This window comes from Melitaea cinxia, chromosome Z, assembly GCF_905220565.1.
Source record: "Melitaea cinxia chromosome Z, ilMelCinx1.1, whole genome shotgun sequence".
NCBI lineage: Eukaryota > Metazoa > Arthropoda > Insecta > Lepidoptera > Nymphalidae > Melitaea > Melitaea cinxia.
Genome location: NC_059424.1, coordinates 14,475,172 through 14,495,184, shown reverse-complemented (window position 1 = coordinate 14,495,184; position 20,013 = coordinate 14,475,172). Strand labels below are relative to the sequence as shown.

Sequence of the window (20,013 nt, the reverse complement as noted above, 5' to 3'; positions counted from 1 at the left end):
ATTGTATTATTATTTATTGACTTATTTGTAAGTGAACTGTTACGTGCTGAAGTTCAGGTGTTTATGAATTTTAAATAATTTGCACACGAATGTATAACATGTAGTTAATATAGGTACTAGCTTGGCTTAATAAATGTTCTCAGAAACGAGTTAAATATTAGAATTACTAATAGATACTGACGCCCTGATTTAGACTTTATGAAAACACAACTACCTAGCGCTGGCGGTATCTGCGCATTCCTTCCAGCGGCTCTCACGTTCCGTCTTGCCTGAAAGGGCAGTCACGTATGATAGTTGTCGTCTACGCAAGTTGTCAGTCAAGTAAGAAACTGAGGCTCCAGCCACACGCCACATCACATAGTTGGCTTGTACGCGCTTCGGAGTTTTTTCAAGAAGGTCCTGTTACGATAAATAATGCCTCTTAGTATTTAAATAACAAAATGTTGGGAAATGCTTTATTACGTACATTATTGGGTCGATTTCGTTATTGGTCTTAAATTTATTAAAATAACATAAATCTCATACCACCGCATAATTTAAAAAAAATGTAATTTTAAAGTATATGATACAAAAATGTTTTTTTTTTCAGAATTAAAATGATAACGATGTACCTCCAGATCACTTATGTATTTCGGGACGTTGACGATAGCTACTTCGTCGAGTCCGATTTGTACATGGGGCGCCAGGAGACGGTTTATGTACGTGAGCCAGGGAATCCTATAACAAAGTTGTTCAAATTAAAATTATCTTCATATACAGAAATTGATGAATATTTACATAGTATATGAATAACATAAGCACTAAAATTTTAATTAACTGAGGTAGGGCGCAGCAGGAAATTTCCTGCTAAAAAATAAATCAGCCCATCTGGGGTAGTACCTCGATCTTACTGAAGATCATAGCTAAATAATACTGCTTTTAAGCAGTTTTGTGTTCCTGTAAGGTGACCAGAGCACCTGGGGGAAATTGTGGGTAAGGTCGGCAACGAGCTTGCGATGCTTCTGGTGTTGCAGACGTCAATAAGCTACGGTAATCGCTTACCATCGCCGTGAGCCGTACGCTCGTTTGCCTTTGTATAAAAAAAAGGAATAAAAGATAAATAATACCTCGGGAACTTTTGTTGTAACTCAGCTACAGTCATCGGGTTATATAAACTAGTGGCATTACGACGTTTCTCCAGTGGCAAGGATATCTGAAAATAAATATAAATAATTAGAATGGTATATCTACCTTTATACCAATATTTTATCTATACTATCTCACTAATGGCAGAATCGTGATGTTCTAAATACCTATAACCTCTAATAAAATGTGTACCTATGGTATTAATAACAAATGGAATTAAAGTCGTCTTATGGCAAAAATCTTAGTAGTACAGATTTAAATATCGCATTGTCGCAAATTTGAATCAACATGAACATAACCTCACTATAAATAAAAAGAAAAGACAGGTAATAATTATAAAAAAATCTCGAAACATAACCTCGGTGTAAATAAAAATAAAAGACTGGTAATAATTATGAAAGAATCTCGAAAAAGTAAAATTATTTTAATTATTAATATTGTTTATTAATTTCAAAATGCATAGACAAAAGGCAAATTGTTCGTTTCAATTAGTCGTGTCACTTGTGTCATATGATCATTACGTATCGACTGCCCAATATTCTCTGCCAACGCTAGTTTTATGATTCTAGATGTTTTTTAATAGAAGGTCAACGGGATAATTTATAAAATAAAAAAACCAAGTTTATATAGACATTATTGGTGTCATTATCACTATTAATGTGACAACTGGAATTACAGTTTCTCTACATACTCCGCTGAACAATTCTGCTGCGCTTAATGGCTATGCTACGTCAGCTACTTGGTCAAAATAAAAAAAAATAAAAGACTTAGATATAGACGTGTAATAGAGTTAATAGAGGCAAATGTATAGGAAAGCAAATAGCTTTAATAAATTGTATTTATTCGCAAACGAAAAAAGAATTCACTTCAATTTATATCGACAAGTACCTAATATAACATAAGTAGTCCAAAAATTAATAAATTAGATAAAGGAGAAGGTGGTTATATGGCACCCTACTTTGTTTTTAAGGCACCATGTAAAAATACTACACTTACAAATAAAGAAAGTACGTTATAGTGTTTATTATTAGGGATAACTGAAAAAGTACTCTCGCAAACCAATTTAAATGGGACTACATGAAAAGTACCAGCATTCAATTAAAAAAAAAATTGGAATCGGTACACCTAGTCAATAAAGTTGAATTGAGATCCTCTTCGTTTTTATGATGTCGGTTATAAATTTTTATTCCTGAATGAAGGAAATTTCTTAATTATAACTTATTTGCTACCTTCGCGTCATGAATTCTGAAACAAGTCAAGTGACGAACGTTGGATTCGTATCTAATTGTATCTTTTATAATCGACTTCCAAAAAAGAAGGAAGATTCTCAATTCTAATGTATTTTTTTTTAATATATGCTACCTTAGAACTTTTGACTGGGTGGATCGATTTTGATGGTTTTTGTTTTAATCGAAAGGTGATGTGTGTCGTGTAGTTCTATTAAAATTTAATTGCCATCTAACAAGAACTTTTCGAGCTATATCTAATAATGCATATTTACTTGTTTATTTTTGCATCGACTTCGTTGTGTTATACCGCAAAACTTTTTACTGGGTGTATTGCTGATCCTTTTTTTTTGTGGTACCATTTAAATTTGATCGAGATCTGATTACCCTTTTTTGAGTAATCTTTGATAACGTGTATTTATTTGACTAGTTTTTCGTAGTCGAAGTCGGGTTTTATTTCATTTTACGAGCAAACACAATTAAATGATTTCAACTATCTTTAATCATTTACTGTGGAACTGTTTACAATTCGAATTAAATGTTTCGAAATTTTAAATAAATTACACAAAATAGCATGTGTAGTATTTTATAATGAAGAAGATTTCAACCTAAATATTCTAAATATTTAACACAACAGCGTAGAACGTTACGTGGTATTTTTAAAGATAATGTCAAAAAGTTCGGCGTACAGTTATTATTATATAAATTCAACGGTTGTGTAATAAAAGCAAGAATTTCAACATTACATTCACTGAAAGTGAAACGCGTATAAACAATAACAAATTGGCCGTAAGACGGTGGCGGTGAATGTTTATTGCACGCCACATCAATTGACAATCGTTAACACGTAATTAAGCCAATCTGCCGAAACCTTGGCTTGGCGCGGTATTTTTATCACACAACATTAAAAGATAGAAATTTATGGTCACTCATTCTTACTTCAGATTTTATTATCTGTCTGTTCAATTTTATTTTTTGTTATTTTAAAATTTAATTCGAACGGAAACCGAGAATTTGAATTACTTATTTTACGTAACATTTCTCCTACAAACAATATTTCTTCAAATTTGCGACACATTTGAGAAGTTCAAATGAATCACAGGTAAATCCAAAGCTCTTTCTTGTTAACAATAAAAGTCAACTAGAATCGTAAATTAACTTCTTTGAAAGTTTAAAAACGCACTGTTTACTAGGGGCCCCTTAGGTGTGTATCACAGATTGTTCTTCTTTTACCGAAACACGTTCTTGATATTTTATATTCTCTAAAATAAACTTGTTTCAAGATTTGTGCGATTAACATTCGAGACACAATTATAAAAGTCGTACGATATATTTCGAAATTACTATTATAAATAACCGTTTTGATTTGTGATCGTATAGGAAGAAAGTGTTAGGTGTGTATAGTTATATACTTGTTACCTATTGTTACTAATTGTGACTTACATTGGCAAGTTTCATTTCAAACTGCAGTGATTCCTTGAGCTCGACTTCGGCGCGGGCACGATCAGCTCCAAGAAGTGTGGCGACGTCCACCATGTAATCATAGTACGCTAGCACCAGCTTATCGCTGAAACCGCGATTAAGGTATTCCCTGCTCAAACCTAGTGATGCTTGATCGAGCTGAAATATAAATTATAAAATCGTATCGAAAGGCAAAACGTACTGAATAAATAATAATTTCGCGAGGCGCTCATTAAAATTTCGCTATCGCCGTTACATGTATGACTAAAAAAAAATTGAAATTACTTATTTATAAAATAATACCGTAACAAAACATACGTTTAATTAAATAGCTACTTATTAATAATAAAGTAAGTCGGCCGACTTATTCATAAAAAATATTTAATTTTAAAACGTAACTAGGTAGGTATACATAATTTTTAATTAAAAATTGTCGCATTTGATCCTTACGTCGATGATTCGTTTAGTTGAGTTCTTGACGTCGACGCTGATAGAAAAATCAAGGAAATAGTCCACTGAGTAGCCAGCTTGTCGGAACCGGTACACAGATTCATCCCAGGAGAAAGACCGCTCGTCCCAAGTGTCGCCTTGCAGCACGGGCCACCCACCCAGTCGTTGCAACATGTCGAGCAGTGGTTTTGACCCGCGAGTTTCAATAGCAGCTGAAGATAATTATTGGTTTATTACACATGTGGGGCTGGCTTGGAATATTTTTGTGTACCTGAAGTATACTATTATTATTTCAATGTAGTACATAGCTAATTAGTTTTAGTTAGACGTTTATATAAGGTTATGTAATTAGGTAATAAGTGGAACAAATAAGTTTAAAACATCGAAAAGACATTGATGCTTAGTAATAAATAGACAGATAAACGGATATTATAAGTGCATAAATCAATATAAATTTTCGTTATTAATATGATTATCTATCTAAATCTTTTTCTAACATACACCACATCTCAATACAAATCTATCTTCATCAGTTTCTGCATATGTTAATGTTAGTTACAATGTTACGTCTCACGTTATGGTAACAACGGAAGTGACGTTACCGAGCTACTTTCACCTGTGAACTACCCAGTAATTTTAAATTGTTCATACAATACAATAATGCTGTATCAACAATACATCGACTTTCGTATGTCTATCAATTCTTTCATATTAATAATGGATATGATAGCTGTGTGGTTACGACAGTAAAGAATATAGCCACCCCCTCTCTTCTCGTGGATGTCGTAAGAAGCGACTGAGGGATAACACAATTCCACTATCATCTTGAAACTTAAAAAGCTGACCGATGGCGGGATAACCATCCAACTGCTGTCTTTGAAATACACAGACAGAAGACGGACAGCAGCGTCTTCGGTGCAACAAAGCCAGTCCTGTGGTCACCAACTCACCTACCCAGCGTTGGTGACTATGGCAAAACACATGAGTTCACGCAATTTTTGGTGTGGACTTGGGGAGGCCTATGTCTAAATGAGTGAGTGAGTGATGATAGCTGTTTACTATGCTTGCTGTTCTCGATAACTAATAAGCATTGTAAAAAAGGATTTGATACTAATGTAGACTGCAGTAAAATAATTTTGATTACATAGAATCTCGAACTACAGATTCTCCGTTCTAATCACCCCAGCCCAGTATTAAAACACGAATTCTTGTAACTAAAATACTTACTAAAATTTACAATTTAAGATATATGTATAAATTTTTTGGCGGTGTGTCTACGGTAGTATAGAATATAGCCGCCCCTGCTCTTCCCGTAGGTGTCGTACGAGGCGACGCAGGGGTAACAAAGTTCTACTACCATATAGGAACTAATGAAGTCGAGCGATGGCGGATCAACCATCCAACTGCTGACTTTCAAATACACAGATCGAAGACGGGTAGCAGCGTCTTCAGTGCGATAAAGCTAGCCCTACGGTCACCTACCCACATGCCCAGCGTGGTGACTATGGGCAAATTCCTATGAGTTCCCAGCAGAAATTTCGGCATTCAGTTTCCGGCAGCCCTACTATTTCCGTCTAGGGAAGCGGTCGTGGTAGCGGTGCGGCAAAGGGTGCTAGGAATCCCCGGGTTAGGGAAGCTGCCACCCAACACTACACCTGACAACGTTTATTGGACGCAATCTATGACTGAATTATCACGTCAGTTGAATTAGAGCAAAGTCACATTGAGTAGAGCATACTGGGGTTGTCTAAAGTCCGAAAAGAGGGAAAGGACATGATAATCTAGAAACCCAAACTCCGGGCACTTCTACTTCCATTAAGGTAATGGACTTTGTCAAGTTGGCGTTAGTTTTCAGCTCCACAATATTCTCATTAGGAACGTTGCGGAAGTCAGCAGTGTGTCGATCCCGGTAGCTTAACTTGTACTTAAACGCACGGATAGGTACTCCCTAAAAGTGATACAGGTATGCACCGACCTCAGCACATACTGACAATGAAGTCGACTTCGAGGTCGAAGTCTTGTTTGAGGGTATAACAAAAACCATACAAAGCACTACTTTGGGCTTCTACAACGTTGTTATGAGAGACATAAATACTCAAGTGGTGGTGGTCAAGTGGTAATACAAGACCGTGACGTGTCGAAAATTGGACCCCATGGATTGGGGCGCAGGAATCGAATGGGGCAGATACTTGTAAACTTCCTCGAATAGGAGCGCAGAGAAAAGGCATATATTGGAGTTATCTCAGTGGTTACTAGGCTTAACACCGGCAGCGATCACCAACTATTACGGGGCACACTTAATATATGCCTACGTAGAGAGGAGGCCCACTTGGTGAAGTTTATTCTTCGACCTATGTTGCGACTGGAACTCCAAAATCGATTTCATTCGCTGGTAACAACTAGCGACGTGAATTAGATAACTGACAACGTGGTGAAGACGGTGTGTACACTGGGTTGCAGACACTTTCCACCAACAAAGTCAACGAAGCAGTCCAAAATTTTTCCCGAAGCTTTGGATTTGATGAGTTGGAGGCGCGCGACGCCCGCTGCTCCAGCAGCATCGCCAGAATAGAAAATTCTTTCCAAGAGCAACGAAATTTATACGTAAGATACCTTCGCTGTTATAATACGAGAGGAATTACAATTTTTAGAGACAATTTTGGAGAAGCTTTCTTGCGAAGCTCAAACCAGCGGATGGCAGAACACTTTACTCTCGCCCTCAGATCTGACAAGAGGTTGACAAATTTTAAGGGCATCTATACTTGTCGAGCGCACACAAGCGTGAGACTCGGGACACCGAAAATCTATGTGCACCATTGTTGCGCCATTTTTCGGAAGATATATCGGATATCGAATTCGACGATATTAGTGCGACGTTCGAGTAGCTTGAAAACGGAAGGGACTGGGGGATGACGGAGTTACGACTGAGTTCTATAAGGACCCAAGGTGATCTGTCCTAAGAGCATTGACGAGACTCTTCAACGTAGTCATCCACCAGGCTACCACACCGGAGGATTGGGGCGGTGTTTTTCTTCAAGAAAGGCGGTGTTGTTCTACAAGACAGGCGATAAGTTTCTGTTGAAAAATCACATCGATCGATCTCAGAGGGTCGTTACAAATAGTCTCGCCACAAGATTTAACAAATTTCCACTACTGTAGCAGGCTGGGTTTCGAAATGGCTAAATCACTGTATTTCTCGTCCATACTGTTTGGCAGATTATACAAAAGATAAAAGAGTATAATCAGCCGCTGTGTGCGTAAATTTGTGGCATACGAGAAAGTTTTTGACTCCATCGAGACCTGGGTTGCCCTGGATTCTTAGAGATATCATATAGATTGGTGATATATCGAGACACTGTGAAGTATGCATGACGCGGCGACCCTTCGTCGCGGGGTAAGACAGGAGCATTTTTTATCTGCAAAACGGTTTAACGCTGCACTTGAGAGTGTCTCTAAAACTTTGGATTGGGGGGGGGGGGGGGGGACGAGGTAACTATGACAACGGTGAATACATCTCTTACCTTCGTTTCGTTAACGATACGACTATAGGCCAAATGGTGGGCGGCCTAAATGAGTCCTCCCGACGAGTCGGTCTCGGTATGAATTTGGATAAAACGAATATTATATTCATCAACCATTTCATACAAAGTGCGGTCGATAGGACTCTTTCGATATTGTTCAGAATTATGTCTAGGCCATATCATTCAACTAGGCCGAACGAGCTCTACGTGCAATGGAACGGGCTATGCTTAGGGTCACTCTCAAGGATCGGATTAGAAATGAGACTATTCGCGAGGAATGAAAGTAAACGATATGTCGTTATTATATATTCGCCCACAGAATTAGCAAGTTGAAGTGGCAGTGGGCTGGTCACCTGTGTTACAGAACCGATGATCGCTGGAACTAGAGTCCTAGAGTGGACCATGTGTTGGCAAACTCAGTGGGTGTCTATGTCCAGTAGTGGAGTGGGATAGGCTGAACTGACTGAACTGTATATATGTATACATCAAATTGTAAATTTTAGGTTATAGTTGTTCATTAACGATATGTTTATACAAATTTCTGGCTTTAAATTGCTTCATAAAAACACAACTATCTTTTTGGTTTTGACTGTGTATGAAAAGTAGAGTGACCTCCAAAATAACAACACAATATCTAAATAATTACTAAAACAATTATAACTTATTTGTATTAAGTAATTAATAATCATATAAATTAAACATTATAGCGTAGATTTTTTTGTTAAAGTAATAAAATTGATGGAGGTTATTGAATAATTTGTACTAGCAGTCTAATTAACATTCTAGTTAGCGTAGTTTACCGCCTCGTACATTTAGTTGCTGATGAACAATGGCGCCAAATAAGTTGATTTATGCTTTCGCAACTAAGTTCTAACGTTTCCAGCATGAACACGTTATACGATTCAGTGAGAACTCGTCTAACTTTATGCGAGTTCTGTCGCTGTTATAATATCATATGCGATGCTTGTGCGCTTCCGTACCGAATAAGTTTATAATACTAACTTACTATGACTACCTAAAAGCTTTCTCTATTATTACTGACCTATTTATGTCACATTGCTTACAATAATAATATTGATTATATAATAAATAATTAAAACTTTTATTAAAAATATTTTGTTTAATTGTTGTAAATAGTAAACTTACTTCTATTCATACAAGCCTGGTACAGGGTCTTGGCCAATGCAAAGGGACGAGGTTCATTTTCAGCTATCGGTTCGTCAAGAAGGGCACGGATTTGTTCCTGTAGCTCATCGGTGATAATAGAAAACGTGTTGACAGATGTCTTGTCGTCTGGAATTCTTGTATTCTTCATAAACGATCCACAGGCGAAGTCGTAGAAGTCATCACATGGATCGACTTTGTCGTCCATGTTAATGAGCAGTTTTGACGCTGTTACAAATATATTGGATTAAGAAATGTACCGTGTACATATTTAGCTTATTTTGTTAATAATATATAAATTAATGGAAAAGTAGTAATTACTAATTTCATTAAACTGTTATTATTAATGGCATTATTATTAGAAATAAATTTTTCGAACTTCGTTTCAACTGGCACGTCTGTCAGTCTGTCACAAGAAACGATAAAATAGCAATGGGGTTGCGTCGTTAGTGGTGCTAGCACCACGTCGTCGCAGCACCGTTCCGAGTCGCTCGAGGAACAATAATGACTGTAGATCTTTGACGATGTTTGCTACATTTACATCCTCGCGTCGACGTTTTCTCGACTATTTAATTTGTTTTACTATGAGATTTTTTTTCTTTGCTCACAAACGAAAAAAAAACCGACTTCGTCACATCGATAAGTAATACAACGTAAAAAATAGTTAAGTAGACGCTGTATAAAATATTACTCAAAAAATAGTCGTCAGGTCTCGATAAAATATTAATGAAACAACACGACAAGCATCAGCTTTGGATCAAAATAAGAATCATCAAAATTGGTACAGCCAGTAAAAAGTTATAAACTTTATACAACGTAGGGCGATGAAAAATTAATCAAACAAATACTCATTATTATAAATATCTCAAACAGTACTCGTCTGATCTCGATAACATTTAAATGGAGACACGTGACAAGCACTACCTTTCGATTAAAAAAGAATCATCAAAATCGGTACAGCCAGTAAAAAGTTCGGAGCTAGAATAAGTTAAAATACTACAGTTGAATAGAGAATTTCCTCCTTTTATGGAAGTGGGTTAAAAAGCGACACGCCTTAAAAATCTTTTTTATCCGTTAAATTATATTCTTTGTTTGTAAGTGCTTAAAAGTTAGTACGTTAGTTCGCACCAAGTCAGATGATTAACGTCTCGTTGTATTACATATCTCAATGAATAGTCCTTTGTTTTCCTGGGAATCAAATCTCGGCCTTTACGTACTGAATACAACATAAAGCTATTATAATTCAATTTGCATTGCAATAATTTCTCGTATCATAGTCTCAGCATTTATACTAGTCAGTAAAAATAGTATCTAAAATTAAAAATCACTTGTTATTCAAAAGAGTTACAAAAAAAATATTTACTTTACTATAAATACTATTTAATAAATAGATATAAAATAAAACAAAACATCTTTATAATTGAAAAGATCATTTGCAATGTACATACAATTCTTTCATTTTTATTATAGATATACGAATATTTTTTATGCAAACAACTTTCGCTGCCTTTTATTCAGGATAATGAAAGGAACATGCATGCATACATGCTGACATGCGGCCGATGAGTTCTATTATTTGTGTTACATTTATGCTTAAAAATTATATGTATAAACTAAATCGTCCTGTACTTAATGAAAATTGTATATGAAACTCAATAACTTGGGACTCACAAGATTTACGTTTATCTGATCATATTACAATACATAAAAGAAGCACATACAAACCTACAAGGACTCTCATCTATCTATATACCCATTGTAATGTTATCGTATAACTGGTCAACATACGGCTTAATCTGCCTTAATGGACTGCTGTATTCCCATTTATAGTTTGGAGATTTATTCTTTCGAAATACAAACGATTTCTTTTAATTGGTTCTGTATATCTTGAGATAAGCATTTTGCTAATGAATACTTTTCAGTTTTATATTACAAATGTATTTTTAAAACTTTATTGTATTAATACAGGGCCGAGGTGGCAAGGTGGATCGATGCTACTAGATTTTCAGAACTATTTATTAATTATTAAAATTAATCTAGTACTCGATGTAAAAAAACATCGTAATTTAATTTGCATGTTTAGAAGAAGTTCTGAGGTATGGAAATAAATTCACCAACTCTTAGTCGAGAGCTGCGTAGAATAAGTTTCCACAGACCTTTGTTCAATAATTGTTACCTTTAAATATTTGTTGTTATTACAGTACAATACAGTACAGATATATTTACTTGCCTGTATGTATACACCCAGGAAGGTTGCAAATTTTGTCGTCAGGGCTCTTTGCGATGACAGCTGGCGGCATGGACGGGGAAAGTCTTAGTTCGCTAGTCTGTGGCATGTCTAGAAGGTGGACAAGCGGATGATAAGACGACACATTTGCAAGACAACACGATGATAATGATAACACAGAATATTTAAAGCACATATACATTTATAATTTTTTTAATTTTTCAACATATTCTTAGCGTGCATGATCAACAGAACGGTTCATTTACATTTTTATTTTTCAATCTTTATTATTTACAGTTTAGTTTGTTTTCTAATTAACGCTATGCGTATGCATAAAATTATATTTTCAATGATTAAGCATTCCTTACGATAATGATGTGATTTACGGTACAAGCGTTAATAAGCACAATTAAGTGAAAGCAACATAAATCGCTCAGAAAATAATTAAAAATTAAAGCTCGACAAGGTAACCGAAAACATTTGTTTTTACATAAAACAATATTTTAATATTATATGTAATTATAATATAATTATTTTGGTGAAATCAATAGTGTATAATATAATAATGATAACAAAAAAATATTTGCAATAAATATAATATTAGAAGTCAAAATTTATACCTACTTGAGATCCTAACTTATATATGAATTATCATTAGAAAAAATAATTACATAAAAGTCATAAAGTATTCCAAGCCAATTAAAATTAATTAATAAAAATGTGTGATTTTCCGTGATTTTTATACGTTTACGTCAAACTTCGTTAGACACGTTTCTTACGGTAAAACCTTATAGGTATATATTAATAGGTTTTGATTTTTAAAATATATACTATAACTGTTACAATAAATACAAACAATTGCTAAATTTCAGCTTGACAAATATCAAAAGACATTCTTACTTAGTCAGTTCATTAAAAATTTCTAATTATAATCCACTTTTGTAATTTAGCATGATTTTTTCATGAGAAATAGAATTTGAATTGAAAAATGATAGGAATGAAAAAAATAATTCTTCTTTTATTTTTGATCGATAACGTATATATCGTTATTATTTTGTTTGTGCAATAAATAAACTTTCCGAGAATTCACACTGTAATTTAATGGTAAATCTAAAAATACCTCGCTTAGAAAAAACTAACATGCAATCTTAAATTTTTACGTATAGATAAAAGAATCAAGAGTGAACTTGAAAACATTATTTTTGAAAATAATTATTAATTGCAGAAGTTTGCCTTGAATGGACATGGTCAAACATCTGCAGCATACTTTTGTACGGCTGACGTTCAGTTGGGATAAGAGGCTAAGAAGTTGATATTAGCTCGGTTCTGGTTTTGTCCGTCCCTAGTTCGATTAAATCGTGAAACGTGAATGTGCTTGATGCGCACAAAAATTGCTTGATCGAATGCGACAGCAGTCGACTACGTACCGTAGTAGGGAATGGCTATTGCCCATGTACGTACATATATCGTGGCGTGCAAATATTGTATCGTGTATTTTGTTTAATTTAAAAATTGCATATCATATTTATATAATTTAAATTCTACATCTTTACAAAAATCTGTTCAATCGGGGTTACCCACGAAGCTGTATTCGATAATGAGTTACGTCCTATTTTGATGGTTTTCAAGCAGACACAACCCAGCCCAGGCAATGGGTTAAATGATAAATATTGTGTTAAATGGTAATTAATGGTAGGAATAGCAAATAGTAGGTACCTACTGTATGCTGTGCAATTTTTTGAAGTAAAACTTTTTTACGCACGCTTGACTTGGTGAGTGAGCTGATGAATGCGTGACGAGACCGTTACGAAAAGTGTGATCGGCCAAGACGAACGGAAGTTTTGAGGTTGATATAGGTTAAATGGAGCTAAAGAAGTTTTACTTCAGTCGTGTGGTCAAAAGCACACTCGTTTTTTTATAAAATTATTTTTACATGTATACAAGATATCAAAACACAAAGTTTTATAAGAAAATAGTCGTTTTGCTGCATAAAATTTTTGAATATTCGTTATCAATATCGATACCAAATTTAATTTGATAAACATATTTTACTCGGCACACCGCTTACAGAATTTAATAATTAGTATAGGTTTTTCCCAAGTTTACTACGTGAACTAACCAGATTGGCTAAATCCAATTAGTCGAAGCGAATTTTATATATTTATTTTGTGAATTTGTTTACTTTTTGTTTTATATAATCGTTCTTTAAACGCTATAATTTTTAGTAAACTGATAGAAACTGTTTTTTTTTTAACTTATCTCGTCTATCTGCTTCTAAAATGTAAATCATTCTAACTTTTTTTTGTTATAACGATTTGTTTTAACTTCTTACAAATATGTAAATTAAGTACCTAAAAATGATATATTTTTTATATTGCATAAGTTAGAAATTATCAAAGGATACTTGAAAAAGAAATGAATTAAGTGACGGAAACGTTAATTTGATAAGAATTCCAATAATTGTTTGCCAAAAACGATAAAAAATTAGGTAAAAGTTTCGAATCACTATCAATATATTACAACAATAAATATGTAAATTAAGATATATTTTGTTTCTGTTACTAAGATCACGTTTGTTATTGACCTGAATTGTTGCTTTTAACTTGACTTTAATGCGGTTGCATTTTCCTGCTAAAATAAAATTCTCAATAAAATACTGCGTACAGGTATTTTGATTAAAAAAAACATAGCTACATACTAACTATATATATAATATAAGACCCAATATACTTCACAATTTCTCAATCTCAAAATCTTCTACTAAAATCCTAAATTAACGTTTCTTTTCTATTCTTCTTATTTATATTAAGTATAACATATTTTGTGTTTGTGTTGATTATATATTCACTATATTTTACCTACACTTATAACCTGGGTAACTTTTTCCTAATATTATTGTCTTTTGAATACTATTTTGATTTTACAATATTCATTGGCGTTCTTCAAGGCAAAAGATTTTATTTTGATTTGAGTATTTTAATTAATTTAAATTGCAATTCACATGGAAAAGAAGGTAGTAGTTAATCGCATAATACAACTTGTTCCGGTTGAATTTTAAGCCTTTATTGTATGCTGAATTTTTAGCATAAAAATAATAAACACTTTTCAATATATATTCAACCTAATTAAATTAATTATTGAAGCCTAGTAATCCGTATAGCTAAAAAACACACATCTTTAGCAATATAGTGGTGGAGATGTGGAATATACTAACTAGAGGTCTCTATACTACAATTATTTAAGAACAAATTTGATACATTTACTCGTATGGAACAATAAAATATTTGTCATTTAAAACCTGGTGTCGTTGGATGCAGGTCCTTATTAGTTATTCAACTGACTGCCTAAATATATAAATAATAATAAAATAATAATAATAATAAATATATTAACAAACCGAATATTTCTAATGACGTCTAGTTTCAATGCGTTCAGTTAGCAGTTAGTTAATGCTTTTGTCGCAAGTGAAAATGAAAATAGGCTACTTTGAATTTGCGTTTGTAATTCGTTTGTGTCACCGTGATCGTGCTGATATTACGAAATTATACGTGACCTAATATTGTACGGTATTGATTTAAATCGAATCAGTTAGTTACCAAAATCTTTTCGTCATGCATCAACTGTGGTTCCTTGGCGTGACGGTCTCGTAATTTCCAAATTTCACGCTTGAAACGATTATAATAAAGACATACTTTGTAGAATACATAAATAATTGTCATGTGGTAATTTCGAACTGTTTTTCAAGCATTTAGAGGCCGAAATGACAATATTTATTTCAGCAAAGCGTACACGTTTAACAATAGATTTAGTTATTGTTTTCTTAAAAAAATCTCTATTTAAATTTCGATCGTACAAAAAATAAATAGTGATGAAAATATTTGTTTCAAAATATTACAAATACATCTTTTTTTTTCTACATTCTTAATAGTAGTTGAAAACTGCTTTTTTAGATTTTTTTGCTTTCTTTTTATTAAATCATTATCTTCGCTTATCAATCATTCTGCATTATTATTCTTCAGGGAACTATTTGCTATTTTATAAAAGCAGTTATTAATTTTAATTTAATCGCCCGTCCGTATTAGAAAATTAACAATATGTACGGTCTTTATTACGCATAACAAGCATGCTTAGAACTGTTCTTTTAATTTGGACGAAAGCCGTATAAAGAAACACACATACACTCTTTACAGAGTGTATTTACGTTAACAACGTAATAAACAATAATATATTAATATTCAAATACTATTTCTTCATATTAAAATTTGTTCACGTTTCACTGTTAGGACGTTTGGTACATCGGTTATCGACACAGATACATACAATTCTGAGTGATTCACAAAAACTTTTCTCTCTCTTTGTATTCCTTTTATGCTTCGGTTTGAATGTGGTTTGTTTGTTAACTTTAGTCAGTTAGTTTAATCATATTTTTATATACCTCTAGCGCTTTAAATAGGCAATCTTTGTAAATACTTTTTTCTTCATATAATTACTATATTGCCGTAGGCTTTAATTTTTAAAAGCTTCTAAACGTAAATGATTTTTTTATTATATTATTATAATTTATATTTGTAACCAATCTTTGGTCACTGTTACCATTGACGTCAGCCGTGGTCCGCACTAGCGCGGTGGCGAGGAAGGCGGCAAGGAAGGCTACCGCCAGCACCGACACCACTCCAATAGCCAGCATGAGACGCTTCTCCATACGCGTCCTCTGCGCCCAGAAGGACGGCCTGTGAACACAAACATAAGTGTCAGTTGTCTTACGAATGTAGTAAACATACAATAATTACACATTACTTGTGTTATTCAACTCTCATATATTTATTTATGGAACATTAATCAATAAGAGCTTATGCATGATTTTATTAAGTAACTAGCGGACCTGGCAGACGTTGTCCTGTCCGGAAAACAGCCACCAAATTTGATAGCTTACATACCGATAGCAGCGCTTCCATTTTTGGTAATTACCTTAGTTTATATTTAGTGGCTATAACATGATACGGTACGATATAGATGTTATATGATAATATGATATGCGATGCGGCGGCTTGTCTGGATAAGCTCTTGTGAGTTTTCGTGGCAGGCTGTAGAGTCAATATTACTCCTTACTATATGAGCTATCTGAAAGTGAAAGTCCCGTCAAAATCGGTCAAGCCGTTTCAGAGATTGGCCGGAACAAACAGACAGACAGACGAACAAAAATTGTAAAAAATGTTATTTTGGTATATGTATCGTGTATAAATCTGTATGTATTTAGTAAAAAGCGGTTATTTTAATATTACAAACAGACGCTTCAATTTTATATATTTGTCTAGACTGATTAATCATACACATCTATATTCAGCTATTTTCGATACAACTTTCTTTCAATGTAAATTTTAAGTTTTATTACAATCGGTTTAGTATTCAGCTATGAAGACAATAAAGTAGTTTTTTGAAACTGTTATGACGATATTAAAAGCACTTTTATTGAATTTACGCATACAATTTTTGTAGGGTAAAGAAATATTCTAAGTGGTTATTCTTTGGAGGAGAAAATTGCTACGAAATTTCAATTTGTTTTGCTAACCCAATTTACTTGGCCGCAATTTTGCTTGGTGTTAAGCGAAGGGAGCCCGAGGGATACCAGATCCCTTCTTATGGCTTCTCAAAGGAAACTTATTTCGGCATGTCACGTAAAGCGGCTTAAAAGTATAAATAATTTAAAATACTACTCCACTGCCATCGCTGATGCGACGGCGGAATAAAATATTTAAATAAGCATTCTGTTTTTTTTTTTTTTTGTTGAATATTTAAAAGGCTTAAAATGGACGTTAATACAGCTTGTGTAAATAGAAAGGTAAATAAGGTATCATAAAGGTTTTTTTAGATATCATTTTATGTACGAGCAATTTCTGTATAGGTACCAACGTAAATATTATTGCAACATCAAAATCCATCGTAATATAATGATGAGCCACCTTATCCTTAACCATTTACTTGGCCTCAAGATGTGAAATAAAAATAAATTTAATGTATGGCTTATGATGTTTGCTGTATCATCGCATATATCATAACTAAATGATCCGCATGGTTTACTCACATTTATGCATTATAACTTTTATGTGTCCGGAATGATGTTTTATAACATATAAAGACTTCATGATAAAACTCTCGTCTGAAGAAATAAGAGTGTTTATAGTGGGACCAAAATATATGTACATTAAATAAATGGAAACGCATTAAGGCAGTCGTCCTATTACAATTTCAAGTTGATTCCCATTGGAAACATAAAAGCGCTCGTTTGTCTTGTCAAATATCTTGAGGGAAAAATTTGAAGATCTCGCTTAGTGTTCAATTTCATTAGATTTATAGCTCCTATATTAATTAACTACTTTTATCCTGACAGACATATTTATCCACATAATATAAGCATGGTCAAAATTGCTCTTGAAAAATTAATTATTAGAACAGGAAGAATAAAAAAAGGTTTTAAGCATATATATGTTGGATGTGCATGTTGGAAAACACGCAAAAGTAATTTCGAGTTTGTTTGATACTAATTGCCTGTTTCACTGTTTGTGATTAAGGCTATTTGAAGAATGACAGTATCCAAGAGATAATAGTTTTTGATCAATTATTATTTTTGACGACCGAACTCCACTATATTAATAATATATTTCTATTCACAAATATCAATCTAAAACATTAGTATTGTATAGTTTATTAATTGGGGAGAAACTGTTCTTAATGGCCTATTCTGCCTCGTTCTAACGCTAACGTTAACGCTGAATTCAGCCTGTAATATCCCCTTGCTGGGCATAGGCCTCTTTCCTCATGTAGGAGAAGGATTAGAGCTTAATCCACTAGCGTGGTGGATTAAGCTCTGAACCCGCTTCAATGCGAGTTGGCGGATATATTCCCTACTATGAATAACGATCGCTATCAGGTGTACATGATAACTACCGGGACCGACGGGTTAACGTGCTCTCCGAGGCACGGTAGGGAGACCGACAAGGACTGCACAGACACCCAGACACGGCAAACGTTTGTTTGGCCAGTATAAATGTTTGTCATGTGCGAGGTTCGAACCCGCAACCGTCACAACAGTCACGAGCCATAACTGTGACTGTTGTGCCAACGCGATGTCGACGCGGCGTGCCTCCATCTGTTAAAGTCTATTCGTAACTTATTTACAAGATAAACTTTATGAAAAATCGGTAAAACCGGTTCTAAATGTAATTACTAGATTGAACCGTCTATGTTTTCTGCCGTAGGTTTGATAGTCGAACATGGATTTTCAACGATCGAACCTCAGCGTTGTCAAAAATAAGCAGCTCTAGGTAACCTTTGTAGCACTCTAGTTTAAAACCGACCTAATTGTGATCACTAGGAGTGTTTAGTATACCCGTTCCGTTATCATCATTCTAGAATTGTGGTTCCTCAACCTTGGTTACGAAAAGTATGTTCAGTTCTCCGCTGTAGATGTTTCAGAACTATATGTTATCACTATTAATATAGACTCGCTGGTTAATCGCTTTAGTTGGAATAGTTTTAATATCTGTAGACAGGAGAATTGCCACTTGAAGCTAAGCTTTTCAGTTATTAAGATTGACAATTAAAATTAATTAATTAAAGACAAATATTTATTGTGCTAATGTGCAAAATTTCATACTCCACCGTCCGTTTTTGGTTCACGTATTAATGTATAGATTATTTTTGGTACATGGTTTGTTGTGTTAGACGGAAGCGTTTTAATCTTCATTTATCACATTTAATATTTTATCTACTTTATGTGTATCTACAGAATGATATCGATAAAAAATGCTAGTGAACATAGTAAAATCTGTAATCACTTATTGTTTAGTGCAAGTTGCCGTGGTCGCGCACTTTATGCGATTTTTATTGTCGCCCCACATACTGACAAGTTTTATGGACACTTTTATCTCTAAGATTGTTTTTTAACGATAATAGAAGTCTATTCTTTTCGTAACACTTTTCGCTTTTACGCTTAGAATGACGCGCTTTCAAACTTTACTTAATACTGTATTAAGTTATGTATAATATATGAAGTTTTTAAAATTATGTGGTTTTAATTATGTGTTTACTGTAAATAAGTACAACATTCTTACTCTATACCCATTCAAACGTAATAATATTATAGTTAAAGTGAAAAAACAAAGAAGAAGAAAGAAGTGTTCTGTTCTGACTCTTATGTTTATGTTTATCAACAGCTGGTATGTAACTAAACAACGTTATGCAACGATGCCTCGTCTGGGTAACATTTTTTTTTAAATCCAGACCGGTCTGACCTCAGGTCATCGTCTTCAAGGTTAATGAACTTCTTTTGACCAAGTAAACTTCCATGATCGTAAGGTTATTGAATTAGTTGACAAATTTATTAAAAGAAATATTTTGTGATACGTAAATAATTACAAGAGTATTTAAAATAAGAATTTTTTTTTAAAGTAATAGATAGTGCGTGTACTACCTAACACCTAAATAAACAAACACAGCATCAAATATACCTTTACGATCACATAAGCAAAACATTAATATGATCTAGATTGTCTTTATAAGTATCAAATGTTTTTTTTTTACACACACGGAATAAGATAATTGCCAGAGAAGGCATTACTGTATTTGTTTGAGACGAAGTATATGCGTAGCGTACTGAGCACAGCAACTCACACTACAATATTCCAAGATAATCCTTTTTGAGGTATTGTAACGTAATATTTTAGTTTTAACACTGGAAACAATTTACAGTTCTTTAGAACGAATTCGAGCATTATGGATGCCATTTGACTTATATATCATCTATATGGCTCCCAAAAAGTTTATGATCGTACAATACGTC

The 20,013-nt window shown here is 33.8% G+C and overlaps 1 protein-coding gene across 1 annotated transcript in view; it reads right to left on the bottom strand.

Annotated features, from left to right (window-relative positions):
• LOC123668731 (neprilysin-2) overlaps positions 1-20,013 on the bottom strand; it is a 41,293-nt gene that overhangs the window by 3,304 nt on the left and 17,976 nt on the right. Inside the window, exons 2-10 of the mRNA XM_045602427.1 lie at positions 15,775-15,904; positions 15,495-15,498; positions 11,178-11,285; positions 8,930-9,175; positions 4,263-4,474; positions 3,795-3,971; positions 1,107-1,192; positions 612-717; positions 215-399 (exon numbers count right to left, since the gene is read on the bottom strand). Coding sequence (XP_045458383.1) covers positions 215-399; positions 612-717; positions 1,107-1,192; positions 3,795-3,971; positions 4,263-4,474; positions 8,930-9,175; positions 11,178-11,285; positions 15,495-15,498; positions 15,775-15,904 — 1,254 coding nt within the window. The remainder of the gene's footprint in view (positions 1-214; positions 400-611; positions 718-1,106; positions 1,193-3,794; positions 3,972-4,262; positions 4,475-8,929; positions 9,176-11,177; positions 11,286-15,494; positions 15,499-15,774; positions 15,905-20,013) is intronic.